The 21323-nt window shown below is 30.9% G+C and overlaps 1 protein-coding gene across 2 annotated transcripts; it reads right to left on the bottom strand.

Moving 5' to 3' along the window:
* Nucleotides 1-9866: 9866 nt before the first annotated feature.
* On the bottom strand, nucleotides 9867-13091 carry LOC8259331 (protein PSK SIMULATOR 1). 2 transcript variants are annotated; one of them, XM_048375768.1, is made up of 2 exons: nucleotides 12850-13091; nucleotides 9867-12090 (listed from the first exon to the last, which is right to left on the bottom strand). In XM_048375768.1, the coding sequence occupies exon 2, from the start codon at nucleotides 12070-12072 to the stop codon at nucleotides 10267-10269; it is 1806 nt and encodes a 601-aa protein (XP_048231725.1). In that variant the 5' UTR covers nucleotides 12073-12090; nucleotides 12850-13091; the 3' UTR covers nucleotides 9867-10266. The 2 variants fall into 2 exon arrangements, with proteins under 2 accessions (XP_048231725.1, XP_025015766.2); XM_025159998.2 differs by having other exon boundaries at nucleotides 12759-12868.
* Between the last annotated feature and the right edge of the window lie 8232 nt (nucleotides 13092-21323).

The raw sequence follows: 21323 nt of genomic DNA, 5'->3' as shown, positions 1-21323 counted from the left end.
GGATCATCCAAATCGAATGCGCCGGAAGAGGATGATGATGAGGCTTTGATTTGCCTTTGTAAGTCGCCCTGCATAACCATTTTATAAGTTGTAGGAAATCTTCTACTAACAGCAAGCTTTGGAAGGAGAAAAGACTTTGTGCCAAGAACGCTGTTTGTTCTTTGTGAGGAGGCATGTTTGGTCAAGAAGTTTTGAACGGCTTTTAGGACAGCTTGTCTCGTGGTTGAATTTATCCCACCATTTTACTTCGAATCGACGGATAAGTGTAATCTCACCATCCTGAAGCGATGAAAGTACCATACACACACCTAGGTAAAAAGAAATTTGAATGTAAAAGGAGAAGCGAGAAAAACGCTTTCCATGGAATTTGGTTTGTAATTTGCTTCAAGAGGCTGAACAGGGTAAGACTTCGGAATAAGAGTCTCGTGGCCATTACCGTAGTAATTCCACCACCGCTTAAACCAAAGAAGGGATTTTGAGGTTTGATATTGTCGGCAGAATAGCCAGAGTGGCTTCTTCCTTCGCTTGGATAAGAAAGGTATTGAACTGTGCCTGGTAATCCCAATAGAGAAAGAGATGTTTAGATTTGAAGGGTAGGTTCTTTTGTAGAAGTAGGAAGGAACGAGAGAGTGTAAATCCATACCCCAATCGACGGGTGAAGAATTCTTGGATTGTGCATGTTGAATACGCAGGTATTTATGGGCTTTGTCTTTTCAAATGCTTGAATTTAATAACCAAGAACCTCAAGGATTGACCGGTAATAAGCCCGAGGCTTTGAAATATTCCAGGTTTAAAAACCAACTGAGGAAAATCTTGAAACCAATTTCGAGGGCTTCGTGCGTAATCCTTCCCCAATGGTTAAACATTTGAAAATAGGTTTTCCAAATACTCATTTGATTTAAAACGCTTTGATTGCATCAAACAATCTCCGAGAGTTTAGCTTCGAAAAACTATTCGAGTTTCGAGATAGATTCGGAGGAAAACTTATCTCAGATTTCGAAAAGTGGATGATAGTATACCTTACCCTTCAGAGGAAGAGGACGACTTTGAGCCGCTCGCTTGGAATAATTTGTTTAGATGGTTCGCATGTGATTGAACCATTTGTCTTTGTATTCTTCCACCCTTCGAATGAATTCGTCTCGGCAAGCCATTCCCGAATTTGTTCGGCTTGATCGGCTTTAAAGGATCCATTTGTTGCTGAACCGATCCGCCGATCAATTTCTTCTGGATTATCTCACCCAAGTCCCGATGGGCTTTGAAGTTAAAGGGAACTTCCTTCACCGGGCTTTGAATTGGGCCTTGAACTACCGTGGACTTTTCTTCGACTTCGATTTTCTTGGCATTTTGTATCACTCCTGTTTTGTAAGAACTCTCCGGTTAGAAAGTCGGGAATAGAATTTGATTCTCCTCGAATAAATTCAATCTCAAAATCAAAACGGATAAGATAGCTTGCCAACGAAAATCCGCTTTGAAGCTATATTTTGAACATCTTTTGTAAAACTTCTTTCGCAGACTTGCAATCAATCCTTAAAAGAAATTTTTAATTTAAAAGATCGCTTTGAAATTTAGAAATACAGAGAACTATCGAAAGGATTTCATTTTGATAGTAGAGTAATTCTTTTGAGTATCGCCCACAAGGTAAGTAAACCGGACAATACATTCTTTGAATTTTGAACTTGCTTTAGAATCCCACCATATCCTAACTCCGATGCATCCGTTTCTACAATCTTGAATGCGTATGATCACCAGATGCAAGGAATTTCTAAAACTTATTTTTAATGCTTTGGACTATCTTTGTATGATGAGACCAAGGAGGAGGGTTTTTCCTTAGCCTATCATGCAGGGCTTTCATGAGACAGTTTAAATTAGGATAAAAATCCATGACATAATTTAAACTACCAAGAAATCTTCGTCGAGTTTTTCCAAAATTTTATCCGGAAACTTTGGAAGTGAATGCAAGGGATCTCTCAATTGGAGTAATTGTACCCCGAGAGATGTAATGACCAAGAAATCTAATTTCGTTTGAAAAGAGATATCTTAGACTTTGAAACCACTAAACCATTTTTCTTAACAACATAGAAAAACGTTTCTAGGTGTTTAAAATGCCGCTCAATGGAATTTGAAAAATTAAAACATCATCTATGTAGACAATGCGAACTTTGAAAATGGATTAAAAATGTCATTTATGATTTTTGAAATTCGGAAGGGCATTCTTTAATCCAAAAGGCATCACATTCCATTCATATTGACCGAATGGGACAGAATGCCGTTTTGTAACGATCTTTGGATCAACTGGATTTGCCAAAATCCCGATTTCATGTCAAACTTTGAAAAGATGAATGCGAATGCGCTTTTGTAAAAGATCTTTCTTATTTGGAATAGGATACCTAATCCACTTAAGAGCTTTGTTCAAGGGTTTGTAGTTGATCACTAGCCTAGGAGTTCCTCTTTCTATTTCGCTATTCTTATCGAGCATAGAAAGTCGCACAAGACCAATGTGATCTAGACTTTGAAATTAAACCCTTAGACTCAAGATCTTTAACTTAATCCTGCGAATGGCTTTCTAAAGACTCATTCATCTGAATGGGTCTAGCTTTAGTAGGAATTTGCTTATCTGAAAAATCGTTTTCATATGGCAAATCTACCATATGTTGCTTTCGATTCTAAAAAGCATTTGGAAGATCAGAACAGAGTTCATTCTCAATCTTCATTTGAAAATCAGAAATTTTCCTTTGGATAAAATCATTTTGGCAGTTGATCTAGGATTCTCTTCAAACCCACATCTTGTTGAAGATGAGAAAGATGGGTTTGTTTACCTTTGATCAAAGCATTGATTTCAAAATTGTAAATGGAATGTGCTTTGATAAGATTCAAATTTCTCTTTTTTGGTTTTTCTAGAAAAGGAAAAACAATCTTTGAATCTTTAGCTTTGAAAATGATTCCAGCAGTTGTCACTTTAAAGGGAGTTATCAAATTGATAAACGGAGTCCCTAAGATAACAGTTTCTTTGAAGATCCTTTCATAAGAATAAAAACATTCTTTAAAGCAATGTTATTATTAAGAATTGCGGCTTCAGTTTTACCAGCAATCTTAATCTTTGAAGAATTGGCTGAAGTCAGCCTTTCTTTGATTTCTTGATGAAACCTCTTAGGAACCAGTTCGCAGTTGATACAATTGAGGTCTGCTCCTGTATCAAACAACGCGATGGTTTCTATCTGGAAATCACCAGGGAAAACAAGCTTTATTTGAATCAATTATTTTCTTGAAGTAATTTCCTTTAAAACATTGATAAAGTTTTCAGGAACATTTTCAGAAACTTCAAGGTTTTGAAAATCATTTTCCTCATCAGAATCAAAATCACTATTTTGTTTGAGGATCAGGCTTTGAAGCAAAACAGAATCATTTTGTTGTTTTTCTTTCAACTCTTTGAGTTCTGTTTTGATGGATTTAATCTCCTTCTGGAGTTCCTGAACAGTAGGAAGAGGGCTTTTCAACTTCTTCCCTTTGTCCAAAATCATAGTAAGATCATAAGTATTCTTACTAGAAGAAGGAACCAGAGATTCAGTTTTTAAAATCTCTTTTAAAACTTGCTTTTGAATAAGAGGATCACTAATATGCTTTACAGCCTCAAGAAGAGCTTCTTGTTGCCTAGTGAGCATATTAATGTTTTTTTAAAAACTCTCTGAATCTGTCTCAGAACAATCAGTTGAGGTTTTGATTTCATCAATTTGAAATTCTTCCTCACTGTTTGAGAACTCTGATTCAGATGAATCAACTAGAAGAGCAGAAATCTTTTGCAAAACTTCTTCTTTTATTCGGAAGCTCAAGAAGTCTTTTGGAAAACTTACAATACTTCAAGTATGGCCTTTCTTACCACATTTAAAGCATGTAATTTTTGAAAAATCTTTTTTGGAATCTTTCTTTGGAAATTTAGAATGAAATTTGGAAGAAGATGGTTTTTTATAGAAATTCTCCTTGCTTTTAGAAGGCTTTCTATATTTTGAAAATCGTTTCTTTTTGAAAGATTTTGAATAAGAATCAACTTTGCATTTCCCTTTGCGAACTAGACACGGGCTCTATTGGGTTGTACTCAACGTTACGGAAACTACCTAGTTTCCGCCTAGTCTTTTCATCTCCCATTCGAGTCAGATTTGAAGCTTAAGGTCATGACAAATTTTTAAACCTTCTTTCTGGGTTAGACTAACTAACTCACCATAAGTGTAGAAATCATAAGGGATTTGACCGTTATGGGCTTCTCTTATGGTATTCCTAACTCTTTCACCTAAAATCTTAAGTAAACCAGCTAAGAACTTTTCTTTCCAGAAAGGTTGGCTAGAATCTTCCCTAAGCATGACTCTGGTTAGGCAAGTGTCTTTGTAACTTTGGAAGTTGCTAAGCTTTTTACAAGTAAGGTTGCTAAGGATCTCGGCATTTTTGTCTTTGAGCAGAGAAGGGTCTCCTATGAAATGAAGGGAAATAGTGAGGATTAGAGTTGACATTGCATCCTCAATCGGATTTCCTATTTCATCTAGAATGGGAGTTCCTTCTACTATGGTTTGGATAGCACCTAGGATTTGGAGTTGTTGTGCTTGAGTGAGATGATAATCCCACCATCCTTTTAACTGGCCAGAAAATCCAGCTATCAGGAGCTCAGCAATGGCTCTATCTGAGGTACCACTTTGGGTTTTGTAGGCATTGGCTGCCATGGTCATCTGTTGTAAGAGACCAAGGATGTTGTATTCAGACATTCCATCTATATTCCATTCATGTATTCGGAGGAGGCATTGAATCTAGACTGGGTTAGGATGTTATTTCTATTTTCAATTCCTAGATCCGGAGCAGTACTCCTAGGAGTATTCCAGGACAATCTAGGGGCTTGGATTCCTAACTGTTTATGTCAAGGGTTTTGGAATGGGGCTTTCAAGCTCTGAATCATCTGATTCATCGCTTTGGGCTTGTCCTATTGCACTGATATTCCTACCGCTTTGAGGAGTATCCGGCACTAGATTTTGGACGACACAAAGGTTGCTAATCTACTCGGCCTATTCTCCGATCGCTTTGGCAAACTCAGTTTGCTTTTGGAAATGGTCTTGGCTTGGCTTTGATATGGCTTAAAAATTGGGTTTTTAAGCTTCTCTGACCGGTTCGACTCTTTTGGTTGACCAAGATCGGGGATTGGAGATGTCACCACAGGGGGCTTTTGAATCTGGTTTTCTATTCTAACCAGTTGCTTTCCTATAGTGTTTAGACAGTGTTCGAATAATTGTTCGCTGAACAATATTCTTAACATTCTTTTCAAGGTCTTCGCCTACCAGTTTGTAAGGTGTTGCCTCTATCTCACTCTCCATAAGGAATGGTTATCTTCCTAAGGGAGGATGTTCGACCGAGGCTAGGTTTTCTCCTACCTTCCACTCAGGGGCTTTGTTCCTTACCGTGAGGACTAATGGACTTATCCTTAAAGGGATAAAGGATGTCATTTTCTTTGCAAGAATTTGAAACCAATCAAAAGATTTGATTTGGGCTTTGTTTTGAATGCAAAATTGATAGTATTTTCCCGAATACTATCTTTTCTTTTAAAAATTCTTAAAAAACCAAAGTTTCTTAAGATGGTTTTTCTTTGAATAGAAATCTTCATGCAAGAGTTTTTGTCAATTTCAAACTCTTTTGAAATCATGTTGATCTCTCGCCCAAGGTTTTGGGTTATGGCCGATGGTGATGGTGAAGATGGGGTAGAGGTTATCTCCATATCTTCGCCATCTTTCTTTGGATCGGTGTAAACCGGTCCGGGGATATTGCTTTGGTAATCAACATTCAAGTGTATTTGGAACATCAGATGTTGAAAATCTGGGTTGAGTTTGAGATGGAATTGGTTCTTTGTAAGGAGCATAGATAACAGAAGGTATTTTGGATACTCTTCCAATATCTACGGTCGAGGTTGAAGAACCATCATCAGAAAATCTAGAGGAAGTTGACTTTCTGTTGAATGTGATCTTTACCTTTCCATCTGGATATTGGGCTATGTGTTTAAGGTTTGTGTTTGGTTCTGTTTGCTTTGGAGATGAAGGTTGGGTTGCACCTTCGAGGATCCATTCTTCTGGAAGTGTAATGTCTTTCCATTGAATGGTTTTTGGAATAGTTGCGTTGGATTTGGATAGATCTGTTTGTAGGAACAGTGTTTCTCCTTTTGGTGAGTGAAGTTTGTGTTTGGAACCAAAGGCAAAAATCATAGCTTTGTAATGAATTTTGAAGATTAATGCTATCGGAATAGATCCTTCAAGCATTTTATAATTGTGAGTTTTGATTTGAAGAACGATGCTCTTTAAAACATTTTTATCGTTTAAAGAAATCGTGATATTTGGAAAACAATTAAAAGAAATAGGTTCTTTATTGAGGCTCGACTCAACAGTACCTAACAGGGAATCATAGAAATTTGTAAACCTAGCATCCCTAAGGACGGCTAATATGGAAGTATCTAGACCTTCTCTGGTAAGGGGCTTAATACCTACCTGGACTAGACCTATGTGGATATATTTATAATCCTTTTCCATATGCTTTTGGAGGGTCTTTGGATTTAAGAGATAAATCTCTTCAAAAAGCTTTGAAATTTGGATATCTCTTTCTTCAGTCTTGATTGTAAAATCAGTCTTGAAGAGATGGAACTTTGAAAACTCATAAATTTGTTTCTTTTGGACTTTGGGTATTTCCCAATCGTCAATATGCTTTGAAAAATCTTCAATAGTGATTTCTTCACTATTTACTGACCACACCGATGATTCGGAGGCGGAAGAATTTGAGGAAGAAGAAGATCTACAAAAGAAAGGTTCTAAATTCATTTTAAAATAAACCAAAATATCTTTCTAGACAAGCTGGACCATTCCGACTTCGGGTCTTACTATCACAAGATAAAATGAACAGAACTTGCCTATAGGAAACCTGATGCAGTTTAAAATGAATGTAAAATCTTTATAATGTAGATATGCTTCTAATCCCGGAACCCAATTGGCTCTGATACCAAAATTGAACAAGATCTAGGAAATAGAAGGAAATAGTGAGCAGTGAAGATTTAGATCTAAGTTCGTGGCGTTGTAACCAGATTCACGCTTTCAACAGCCTGTGGGAGCTTTAAATGCTCTTGCAGAATCTGTTTTCCAGCCTATAAACTTATAGATCTGAAAATAAATTTGAACAGAAACAATCAGCAAGTTTCTGATGTGCAGGATTCTCTTACGAGGCAAGCACAGAGCATACGCTTGATGATGGGGAAAGAAGAAGAAGATAGATAAAGAAGATAAACTTTAAATTGCTTTATGGACATATAAACAACTTTGAAAGCTTTAAACAAACATACAACTTTGTAAAACTTTAAATAAATAAAAAGTACCATATTTATTATTAGTATTATTTAAAATCATATTAATTTATATTTTTATGAATATGTCATATGTCATTTTCTCATTGGAAAACAATATGACATGACTTCATAAAACTTTGCCACATAGAAACTCATAGGAAAACTTAACATATATCTTTTATTTCTTAACTCTTATTCTCCTATTTCTAAAGAATAATAAAAACTCTTAATTCTCATATCTCATTTATTAAATTCTTTTGCCATTTATTTTATTTTATTTTTCTCACAAACTACCGCCATTTTTTTTAAATCAATTTCTTCATTATTCTTATATTTGTCATGGACTTTTTTTTATGAACAGATAAATTTATCTTTATCACTTTTTTTGCTTTTCTATCATAGGTTAGTTAAATTCAAATTAATAGTCTATGTATATAAAAAGAGTATTTTAAGAAATATTTTCTCTTTATTAAATATATTTTTTATTTTCTAAACTCATTTTTTTACATATTTTTATCACATATTTTAATATAATTTTTTTACATAGCAATTTTTCTATTCTTTGAGAATATTTGTGTATTTTTTAATATATTATTTTTTCTTTTTAATGATTTAATTAAAACCTTCATCGGTTTATTCATATTAAATTTTTAAATTTTTCTTAGTTTTTTTCCAATATTTTATTTTTTTTAAAAAGTACTGATTATCAATATACTAAAATTTTCAATAATCCATAAAATATTAATTATAATAAAACTTAGTAACCAATAATTTATAATATATAACTATCTAATATTTCATTAATATTTATATAGATAAATTACTAACATTATTTTTATAATATTTTAACCCTGCTACAACACGAGTACTCATCTAATTAATTAAGTAAAGTACACGATCGAATTTAGTATTTTTTTGACCAAGGTGGGTGGGTAGGTGGTCTGTTCAGCCAAAAGATAAGGGTATAATAGTCATTTAATACAAGTACGACCAAATTGAATTCATGGAATACCCTCGTAGGTTATCTGGGATTGAAATCAGAAAATTAATTTTTCCGATCTCAATTTTTATTTTATCAAAAATTATATTTATTATTAATATATAAAAAATTATAAATCTATTTTTTCACCTCCCAATATCAATCTCAAACACAATCAATAACAGATTAGAGAGCAAATACCAGTGCCCAAGCTTAATTTCCAAACGTGGCACTCATTTCTGTCTGACCACTTTAATTTCCAACTTTCAATCTTTATATAAAGTAATGCAATTATCATAATGTGAACATCTCCTTTTTAATTCTTTTTTCTTTTGTGCCACAATGGAGAAGAAAAACATTGACCAAACACAAAGAGTATAGCAATGATTATCCTATTCAACCTAAAAAGGAAAAATCCCACTTGGTGGATAACATAAGGATTATATCAAAGCAGCCAAAAGTGACACTTTAAAGGGTTCCTATTTCACCGTCAACAGCCATGATGTGAAACTAAAGGTAGCATCTACTAATTAGACTCCAGAAGAAGAAGCAACATGATTACAGCTAACAAAAAGAATCAAACTTTTATTTTTTTGGACGGTGCAATGTGATTAGCTTGTTTAGAAAAGGCCGAAGGGCTTATACCTATTGGAAACTATGATCGGCAAACCTGTAGAGACAAGGCATAGACTCGTCTAACAGAGTTGTATGGTATAAATAGAGTAAGTTTGATCATAATACTTGTAGAGATAATACGCGGGCACGTCTAATAGAATTGTATAGTGCAAATAAATTAAGTTTAATCAGAAGACTTGCAGAAATAAGACCTGAGCACACCTAATAGAGTTATATGGTGCAGAAAGAGTAAGTTTTTGGGCACTCAATATACGATTGATACAAAAATTAACAATACTATTACAGAAACTTTACATACCTTTACCTACCTGAAGTAGGATTTGAGCCTGAGACCAAAGGCCAGTAGGACAAGGGATCATTTGCCAAACGAACCAAACTTTTTCCCACATCTGACCAATGGGGAGTAAGAAAAGGTTGTAATGTAGTTTAAAACTAGCACAAACACCTGCCAAGAATGATCTCGCAAAGCAAATGCATTCTTTACATATATATAGAGAGACAGAAGTAAGCTATACATTGGGGACAACTAGCACATATTAACTAAAATGATATAGTACAACCAAAGACAATTGCATAAACTGAAAATGCTACAGCTACGTCATGAAATCTCATTTCTGCTTAGCATATATCACAGTAAAAAGGCAGGGGTAGTTTACTTGCTAAAGTTTCTTTTTCCTTTGTTTTTTTTTCCTCTCTTCTTCCTTTTTGCCACTATAAAACACAAGGGCCAAAATAAATACGTAAAGCAATCATAACAAGCTAACCGAATGGAACCTAAATGTGAATGGTATTTCAGAGACCTGATTTACACCTCAAATTGTATCACTATGCGATCAGGAGCCATATCTCATTCCAAAATGAAGCATGCTCAACCACTATATTTAAATTGAACGCATAATCTGATAAATTTACACTTAATATAGATAAATTATGCTAATATTATACACAAATCATCAATAACAGCTAAATTAATAACGCTATACTAAATTCACGAGGAAAAGGATAGGGGAAGCCATTGTTTTCAATGGCCAAAAAGAGGGGATTTCACTCGCAAAAGGAATAATAAAACTAGTGCTTGGAAGCTCAAACTATACCTCAAACTCACTAAGAACTGCCTCTTGGTGCAGGAAATCCCAGATAGGGGCTTAATCTCCTCGACATCCACCAAATGAAATACGTTTCTCCAGCCACAAGTGCCTGTATCTGCCTGATGTGGGAGTTTTACCCATATACAAACCCTGAAACCAGTCATGTTGGATATTGAAATATGATGGTGACTGACCCTGCTTTGGTGAAAATGTTAGTTATCCAGTTCCAAATACTCATCAAGTACTCTACCACTAGCACACTCCTGCAAAGCTTTTGCATTAAGTTCTCGCCCAAGTCTCCAAATGTAATTAAGACCAACAAGAAGCTCAGTTATTGTTGCTTCTGTCTTCTCCAGATTTGCAAAGTAAAGGGTCTGTACCAGGAGCACATTTGTCCTAGAAACAAAGTTCTGCTGCTCAAAGCTGCGTTCTGATTGCCATCTTATCATGTTGTGAGCAAGTGGGGCCAGCCATTCTAATATTGCCGCTATTGCCTCAGTCCATTCTCCTGCAAGAGTAGTATCATAAACTGAGGAAACCAAGTTTTTAGCGTATGGCTTTAGTCTTGCTCTCAGTGCATTTCTAACATTCAGAGGTAACATATTGTATAGGTCATCTCTTGCATCCTGACCAATTAAGTGAGGAGAGGCAGCCAGCTTTTCAATTACTATAATAACATTTGCATAATGCAATGCTAAAGCAGCAGCTCCAAGAGTATCAGGAAGAGCACACAATAACTTGAACTGGGAAATGAATATTGATGGCATAGTATGAGCAATGCTGCCTTGAGAAAACTGGTCAGTGTTATTTTCCTTGGCTTCATTCAGAATTCCTGACTGAACAGCAGTGGATCTTATATAGCAATTAGCAATAGGCGAACTATTGGAAGCTACCATGCATCCTTTAAAAGGTCCAACTTGAGTCAATCTATTCGGTTTTGAGTGTGATTTCTTCTCCTGTATGGCCGGTGACTGAGGAGTCTGCCACAGCTTCTTGCTGCCTTTAGTTATGGCAGAAATCGGCCCTGACTTTGTTGTTGGCTTTCCAAGAGGACCTGAAAAGAACTTCCCATTTCTAGTCTTTCCAGAAATGGGACCTGATTTTGTTGTTGGACCACCAAGAGGACCCAAATAAAAATGATTGGCTTTATTTGATTTTGAAATTGGGCCTGATTTTGCAATATACCCACCAAGGGGGCCAGAAGAGAATCTAGGGATCCTATTGCTCTCTGAAGGGTGAACTGAAGCCTGCAACAGCGCTGAAACTGACTGACTCCGGTAAATGTGATCAGAATCCAAAAATTTTGAGTTCCCAGAGGAAGCCATCAGATTAATGCCAAACACATAATTGATTCTACTAAATATAGTGAACAGTGATCTCACTAAAAGACGGAGTGTATAATCATACGTTCTATTCCAAAGAGATAGCTCCCTCAGATTCTTCACTTCATGTCGTTTCCAAACAAGCTTCTTCTGATAATCAAGTATATTATCTGGCTCAGTATCATTGCTCTTCATTCTCTTCACGGTCTGCTCAAGGTCTGCAAGCATTTCCATCTCTTGATACAAGGTAGCATTAATTGAAATAAAACGCTCCATCCTTTTAACTTTCTTATCCATTTTCTTATATGAGAATTCCCACCCATATGTGTCAGTACCAAGCTTAATCAAGTCATCAAAAACATGCTCAAAACTCTTCAGACCAGGGTCAGAACATTTCATCCCTAATCTGGCCACAGATTTTGCAACATGTACCATACTTTCAATCAACTCTGCACAAATCAAACTAACAATGAAATCATCATCCTCTGATACAAGCTTCTTTATACCCACAGAATTTGATATCTCCTCTCTCAACCTTAAAACCTGTTTATCGCTCAAGGACTGCCATAAGTGGACTAACTTAGACATCAAGCTAGCAACTTCAAAGGCCAGAACCCCAATTACCACCTTCTCAGGACCAGATTCATGCTTACGTGGGATCTTCCACAAACCACGAAACCACGATTCTGCAACCATCTCTTACCCCGAGAAAGTCTGCATCAAGATATTGATAAAGAAAAATGAATATAAGCCAACACCTAGATCAAATCAAAGCAATTAATTATGCAGTAACTATTGCAAATCAAGTATCATTTTCAGCAATTAATGAACAGGTAACAAAATTTTCAATCAAAATTAGTTTTTATAGCAAAAGCAAACTCAAAATACAAGCACCAAAGCTACCCAAGAATTAATGACCTAAACAATCATGCAAACTCTTTAAAACAACTTACTGAAATTGGGAGTATATTAAAAAGAATCTTCTAATCCTTAATTTAAGAACTTCATATCTATAAAAAGACAAAACAAAATCTGAATTCTTTATACGATAAGAACATTGAAAAGAAGAAAGCAAAAGCCTGATCTCCTACAATTTTCTTTATCCCAACTGAACCTGCTCTTGCTTTCTTTTAACTCAAAAAGTAATGAACTTAATTTTTGAACTCTCTTCTTTTTCAGAGATTTATGAACATCCAATCCAATGATTTAGCAATCAGCATGAAAAAGAAACTAGACCCAAAACTAAAATCACAAGATTATGACTTCGTTACAAATATCTCATTATACTAAGAACTAAGATAGAAACTTTATGCAAAACAATTGACAAAAAAATGACAGAATCATAACTCAAAAAAAAAAAAAAAAAAGGAAAAACAACATACCAAAGTCCAAACTAAGACCTTAACATCCAAATCCAGAAAATAGCAGTATAAACATTTAAGAAAAAAGGGAAAAAACGAAGAGAGAACTTACTGATCACATCAACAAAAGAGAAGATGGAAGGAAAGAATCAACTGAAAGAGAATAATTAATAAAATTATTAAATTTATTAGCTAAAAGAAAAAAAAAAAAAAAAAAAAAAAAAAAAAGAGAGAGAGAAGTTCTAATTTTTTAAAAGGGAAAGAGGAAGTAGCTAGGAAAGAGAGCAGACAGGAGACTGCAGCCACATGGAGATGGAAAGGAAAGGAAAGGAAAGGAAAAGAAAAGAAGAAGAAAGGAAAGTGAGAAAACGAGTGAAATTAAATTATACTAAAGAATTTAATAAAGAAAAAAAGATCCCCACCACTTCTTTAATCATTTATGTGTGAGTGCTTCTTATCCTTCTTAATTTTTATTACTCCTTTGAATTTTACTTATTTATGTTTCTTACCCATATTCTTTCTTTGTCTTTTGTTGGGTTCTTGTCCTTTTCTTGGGTTTTTGTTGCTTAATTTAAATTTCTTTTTCTTATAAGATAATTAGTGAAATACTTGCATTGTATTATAAGCGAATTTTAATGATTGAGTTTTAAAAAAATCATGTATGAAATGCTTGATTACAGAAGAAGTGCCTCTTTCTTAACTATCATCATTGTTTGTGATATTTGACCACAAAATTGATAGCATTGAACTTTTTTACTTTTTATTTTTATTTCATTTGCAATATTCATGCTTAGGAATTATGAAATTTGTCTCATAATAAAATGATTCTGTACAAATAATTTTAAGAATTTTTGTAAATATTTTTCTTTTCCTTAGTGTTTGGTGTAATTAAAAAATTAATTCAATGTGTCTGTATACTTATTTGACATCAGAAGGTCAATAATTTTATTGACTTGACAATAAAAAAAGATGATGATTGAAGTCTTATCGAGTAGCAATAATAACTATAACAATTATAAATTAGCGAAAATAAAAAGATTTCTATAAATGTTTTAGGAAAAAATTAAAGAATGAGTTAGTTTTAAAAATATATATAAACTTTTTTTAATGAGGAAAAAGTAATGTATAAAATCTACACATAAATATAAATTAATTACTATATCAATTATCGTTAATCACTTTAGACATTTTTGATAAATTATTTAACGATTAGCATCGATAAATTATTTAATGATTAGGATCGATAAATTATTTAATTATCAGCATCAAACACTAGTGATAATTCTATTCTATATTTATTTTTTAATAATATTTATCTAATTAAAATTAATGGTTTTCTAAAACATAAGCACACAAAAAAAAAATACTTTCTAAAAAAAAAAAACTCTCTTATAGTAAAATATAGATTATTTTCCCAAAATATTGTATGATAATTATATAAACAGCCAATCAAGTTGTCAACCATAAAGTTGAGTTGAGTTTGATGCACATTTTTTTAAATAAGTTAAAATCGAGTAACTCAATTAAATACAATTTAATACCTAATTAAAAGAGTTTGCTATATTAATTGATATTTTATTATTTTAATATTTTAAAAATTTATTGGAGAATATATATATATATATAAGAGAAAGATTAATCTAAAAATATTCTTCAATTTTGTGGGTTGTTAATTTGTTAATTATAGTTGGGATAGTGAATAGAAAAAGAAGGAAGTAAAAAGGAGTGGAATAGATGCAAAACCAAAGACAGGGGTAAGAAGGTCCGTCACAATCATTAATGGCAAGCACGCGGAAACTGCCATTTTACAGATCTAACTCCGAAAAAAGGTCCGATTGGAATCCAATTACCCATGGCATAATACAAGAAGGTCCGAAACTCGTCAAATACAAGATGAAAGGACAAAGAGTCAATTTGCCCCCTCGACTTGTGTCAAACAGGTCAAATAGATCTAATTTTAACTTTCCTAGTAATTAAGCACAGATTTTTCTATTCTCAGGCTAAATTGATCTGATTCTTGACTGCATCAAATGTTTATAAAACATGCACCTAGACAGAAAGTCGGTGGAAATTTTATAAAATAATATTTTCTTATCTAATGAAAGTTTTAATTTTTTTTATTTAATAAAAATTTTAATTATTAAAAAATTTGATTCTCATCCTACTGCTAGACCCATTATTATACCAGCCCATAATACTATTGATATCCTTAATGCTACTGGATATTAAGATGCTTTTGACCAAAATCAATTGCCTCGATGCCATGGTTATCCTCCATATGCAACCAACAAGAGATCTTCCCTAACGTCTCAAGGATAATAGCTTTCTGATCCTTCTAACAAACCACTAATTCTCAAACGGATGTTGTTGTCGATATTTAATAACCATTAAAATGGCTAAAGATTCACAAGTCATCAAAGAAATCAATCCTAAAGCTTTATCGATATTTATGAGTATAAAATTTATAAAATTGAGTTATTCTTTAAGTCAATCGGAAAACTCATTGTTGATCCGTCCACTCTTACTACTAATGACAATAAGAGGAGGAGGAGGAGGAGGAGAAAGAGGCTAGTGAAAGAAAAAAATTGAAGAGAGAAGTGGAGATTACTAGAAAAGAAATTGAGATCTCACCTTCATTGTCAAATTATAATCTTGAAATCTTGGAGTCTTCGATGAAAGTTAATGGACGATTGATATTAGCCAGTGATATTAATGGAAAATACATGGTTGAAGTAGTGACAATGATAACAGTAGGATACTTAATTAAAGAGAAGTAGAGAGAGTGATGGTAGCAGCGAAGGAATAAAGGATTAAAATATGGCGGTGGTTAGTGGAGCATATGCGATTAAGAGAATTTTATAATTTTTTTTAACAATAAAAGTTAACATACTTGATTTAGATTATTTAATTAATTTAAAAAAGAGTTTGTATTAAATCCATAGTAACTTCCAAAATTGGATCATTTAACTTGAAAATTAAAAATGTTGGACTTATTTGTTGAAAACGTTAAAATTGTAGATAAAATTGACGTTTTGTACTAAGATAAAGCCAACAAGTCTCCCGTGCAGCACAATACGTGGATTGTTTCTATATTTTGATTATAAATGATTTTTTATTAGACTTTTAATATTTTTTAAAACTATGTATGTACAAGATTTGACTAGTAATAAATTATATATATATATATAATAGAAATTTAGTTTATGGCTTAAGTGACATTATAGTAATCAAATCTAATATTTTAAAACTTTTTTTAGTGGGACTTTTAATATTTTTGGAGTATTTTTATTTCCTTTAATATTATTAGTTAAATATAATAAATGAATAATAAAAAGACAATTGATATATCATTTTTAGAATTAGAAGTATTAATTAATTAATTAATTGATTAAATATACTTGTATAAGTTAATATTGAATATACAATGAATCTAAAAATTACATATCTTTATTAAAAATTATTAATAAATATCAGATTTGTTTGGCATTGTTGTTGAGAATTGCTGATTAGAAAAGCGCTAATTAAAAAATTATTTAAGTATTTGATAATAAAATAAAAAATTATTAATTAAGTGTTTAAATAAAATTATTGTTCGAAGTGTAGTTACAACTAAAATTTCAAAATGGATAAACAAGTGTAAAGACAAAAAATTTAATAAATTTTACAATTAATTAAATTTATCATAGTTAATATTAACTATATAAATTAATTAATTTGATTTAAAAAATACTAGAATGATAAAATACTACAAAATATTAATTAGTATTGTGGGTAGAATAAGGGATAGTGAGGTAATAGTTCTTGGTTTATATACTGGCAATGTAATATCTTTCAACTATTATTAAAGTTATTTTTATCCATAATCATCAAAATCAAAATTGAATTTTGATTATAAAAAAAAATTAATATTTAGTTACTTATTCTAAATTATAAATATCTAATCATCGATATTCAATTTTGACTTATAACTGAATATTTTTCAATTTTTTTTTTCACTTAAACCAGCTATATTTTTATTCTCCAACAACACTAATAAACATCCTCATCATAAATTTGCAGCCTAATTACAAAAAAGTATAAATTATTTTTAAATAATTCTAGCTAATTATTTCAACTTTTGAAAAATTCTTTTTATTTTTTTTTATTTTTTTCAAAATAACTCTTGAATAGTGATACTTTGACCATCGAAGAGCTTCAACTCCTATATTGTAATTAAGTATGAAAATAAAAACTTAAGCGGCATTTGTTGAGTCATAAATATTACCAAACTCATCATTTTAGTAGTGTTTTATTCTAAAAAATAGAAGGATGCAAAAAGAAAACTTGCATAAGAAAAGTTGAGATCGTTAAATCTACCTGGTGAAAAACTTTGTTGAACATTTGCTTGTATATCATGTTGAAAAATGGAAGAAAGTATATTTAATAATATCTTATGCTCTATATTTTTAGCCGAAAAGGCTTTTAGTATAAAAGAATATTATAGTTTAAGGATAAATACAACACAATTTTAGGACCCGATAAAAATGGAAAAACATATAGAAAATTAAACATAATTTTTTTCTAAAAATTATAAATACAATACAAAGATTAAACTACAAATTTAGATAATTTAAAAAATACCGATCACGCTTGAGACCTACTTCAAGTGACAATAGTATTTACCATTTGGAGTGAGAGGTCTGGAGTTCGAGTACTCTTCTTTGTCATGCACTATATAAGTTTTTATTTTTATAGCGAATGTAAAGAGATGACTACTCCTATTATTTAGTTTATATTTTGCCGGTCTTCTCTTGAGGGAGTATTCCCCTCTTTAGTTTCATTGAGGGGGAAAAAAAAAGACACCTATTAAATTATTCTTGATTATTTGCGCTTCTAATTTTAAATTAGGCTAATGCCAATTAAGCACTTGAGGTTCCATATCACTCCCCCATTACTGCTTAAGCACCTGTTAATCCAACAAAAGGGGATTGAGTAGAGCACAAAAAAGAGAGTTAATTGGAGAATGTGTATATGAATTTATGTTTTTAATAGTGTTAATTTCACTCATTAGATTTTGCAACTAAGCATGCTTATATATATATATATATATATATATATATATATATATATGCACATGGTTGCTGTATAAGATATGAAAACAATATCCTATTTTATTTTATTTGTCTAAACTAATTTTGCTTGCTTTTGGCGCTTTATGCATATTGTATGGGTATTATTGCCCATGAGATTTCCTGTGATTAGTGCATGCATTATTGTTGTATTGACTCTTCTTTCTTTCCTTTTCTTTTTGTTTCTCTTCATGTTGAAGTTGTCCTTTTAAGTTTTAACTTGCCCGTGAGTTGGACTACAAATTCGCATGTGTCCATATGCTTTATATTTTATTAGTAAATTTAACTATGTTAAGTTCCCAATAATACAAATGTATTTTTAGTCATTTAATTACTTCAACATTTTAATTTTTATCAATTTAATAAATATTTTAATTATTTTTTTATAATATTTAAACTTTTTCTAACATGTAATCTTATTCAATATGTTTATATTAAGGGTTGACTATTATTTATCTCTAAGATTTGGTGTAATATATGAGTCTGTCTCTATATTTTTTATTATGTTAAAATCTCTTTCAGTTTTAATAAAATTGACCATTACACCTTCCGTGTTAGTCAAAGGATTAAACTGATAATTTAATATTAAAATTTTATTTTTAAATTTAATTATTATTAAGTATCAAACTCGTCTAAAATTAATTTTATTTTCAAATTAGAAAAACAACTTATTCTTAGCATTAGTTAATTTTAATGTATAATTAAAATAATAAATTTAATATTTTTTTCTTGTTTTAATTTTTATTTTAATAAAATTTAATTCAAACAAGTTTAAATATTTTAAAACTACTTATATTTACAATAGTATTATTAAATCACTATATAATTTAATTTTAGTTATTAATATAAAATAAATATTTCTAATTAGAAAATATCATTCTATTGTTATTTTTATTATATATAATAGTTAAATTATATAAAAAGTAAAAATTAAATTAAACGATCATGTTTTAATCTAGTGAAATAATCTAGACACCAAGTTGACAAATTTACTATCAATAAAAAAAAATCACGATAATCTTGTGTGTTAAAATGAGATTTTTTATTAACCATTCAAATGAGATTAATATGAATAAAATTTTATTTTTAATATAGTTTAATTTTAGTGTCTAATAAAAGTAATAAATTTAAGTATTTATTTTATTTAAATATTTAAAATTAAACAATTTAATAATATTAAACAAAAAAATAAGTGTTCTCAATATGTTTAAATTTTTTTTAGAATTAAATTATGCTAAAAAAATAAAAGATATAAATAAGTAAGAAAATATTAAATTTATTATTTTAATTAGACACTAAAATTAATTTGTGTTGAAAATAAAATTTTATTCTAATTTGATAATAAGATTAATTATGGACGAGTCTGATACTTGATAATAAAATCAAGAATCAAATTGTAATTTTAAATTACCAGTTTAGTCTTTATACTAACACAAAAGAACTAGTAGTTAGTTTTATTAAAATTGAAAAAAAATTAATATAATAAAAAAATATAGAAACTAAATCATATAACCTCACTTTAGAAAATAAATGATATTTAACTTTTATATTAAATATTAAGCATCATAATATATTAAATTGAAAATAAAAAAGCATAAGCGTCTTAATGTTTTGTTTAGCTATAGTAAAATGTAAAGAGTAGTGTCCACTATAGATCCTGCTGGTGAGTGTTGAGTGGCATTCCTGGTGTTTGTATATAAAGCCTTGTGAACATCTTTTTACTAATTAATATGAGAGTAATGCTTACATAGTTGGCCTTTTGTTTATTTTAACTCCTGTTAGCTTGATGTAAAATATAATATTTTTGTAAAATTGTTATGATATTAAAATATTAAAAGGCAATTCTATAAAATATTATATACTATATTAAATAAATAAACACCCGCTGTAAAAATGAAATCTCAACTAATATAGAAGTGGGAATTTGAACTCAAAACTTCCGTTTCTCAGAGCTCTTACTAGATGTTAATATAATATTAGACACTACATCACTATCTTTAAAGATTTCATTTCCGTTACAAATGAATTTCTAATAAAAATCTTATGAAAATGATCTTTTTTATTCAGAAAATGACTTTTTTTTTATAAACTTCTAGCTGGCCTTCGTGTTTATATTTAATTTATTTTAATAATTTCTTTTCTCAACAATGAGTCTACCAAGAATGTCAAACGGATTGTGCTTTTTTTTTTTTTAAATAAAAAAAAATTGAAATTAGGGATTCAAGAAATTAAAATATCTCTCCATTGATATAATTTGAATTAACCTCATTACCAATGTGAGGGTTATATTTATCCATAATTCAAAAGGTGGTAGAATGGTTGTCTCGTATTATTAGGAGGTCAAATATTCAAACTTTATAACTTCCCCCTAAAAGGAAAATTTTAATTCTTATAATTATTGTTTAATGGCTATTCTTTTGAAATTGAAATTAATAAATTATGATGTTTAATTATGAAATATCTTTACTGAAGTTTCCCATGGAAAGCTATTGTAGAAAATTGATCTATTTTTGCAATATTAATGCAGGTTTGACGCTGGGGGTGGCTTGCAGTTGAATGCATGGGCGTGGTCTTAAATTTTAGGACTAACAGCTGAATTACGCTTTGGAAAATTAGGCCCTGTTAGTTAGAGTGGGGCTTGGAATTTAATTAGATAGTTTATAGAATCATCTTCAAATTTATTAACCTAGATATTCACCTCAATTATAAATTGATTAATCTCCATATTATTATTATTATTATATACCGTGGGCACTTATTATTTAGGGTTTTATATACATGTTTTGAGTGTTTTTGTTACTTTTCTTGGTTGCTCAAATAAAGAGTGAGATAGCAAATCATGACTCAAATATGAAAATCCAATATTGATTCATTTAAGATCTATTCGGAATTTTCTTTATAAAAAATCTATTGGTAATTGATAGGTTTTGAACTTAAAAAGATATGATAAGACTGGAAAAAAGGTTGAATCTTAAATAATCTAAGCTTAAAAGATATAAATATACAATATTTTGAGATTTGAAATAACCAAAACTCGAGTTGAAATAATTTAAGAAGTAAAATCATTAATTTAGAGAAAAAACTAGTTGTTTACTCGTGCATTACACAATTGCTATTATTATATAATTTAAAAATTAAATTTATAAATAGAATTTAATAAAATCTTTATACTTAAGAATTTATTCATAATATTTTTTTTAAATAGTATTAGCAGTAATACTATGTCTTAGCTGTTACTTATATTTTTGACTTGTTTGATGAGTCCGCGAGATGGTTTTGCATATGTGTTGGCAAGAATGGTGCATGCCCCATTTGATGTTTTAGCTCCCGCAACAGAAGGAGTGATTGTAGGAGAGAGAGATCCAATAATGGCATTGAGAATGAGTTGAACCTGACGAATCCATATGTTATGAGCTGGGTTTGGTGTGGCAGTATTGTTTTCAGTCAGATTTTTCGGTGGGCAAGTTTTGGACCCATC

This window comes from Ricinus communis, chromosome 6, assembly GCF_019578655.1.
Source record: "Ricinus communis isolate WT05 ecotype wild-type chromosome 6, ASM1957865v1, whole genome shotgun sequence".
NCBI lineage: Eukaryota > Viridiplantae > Streptophyta > Magnoliopsida > Malpighiales > Euphorbiaceae > Ricinus > Ricinus communis.
Note: the sequence above shows the minus strand (reverse complement) of the source record. Positions and strands in the feature narration are given on the sequence as shown.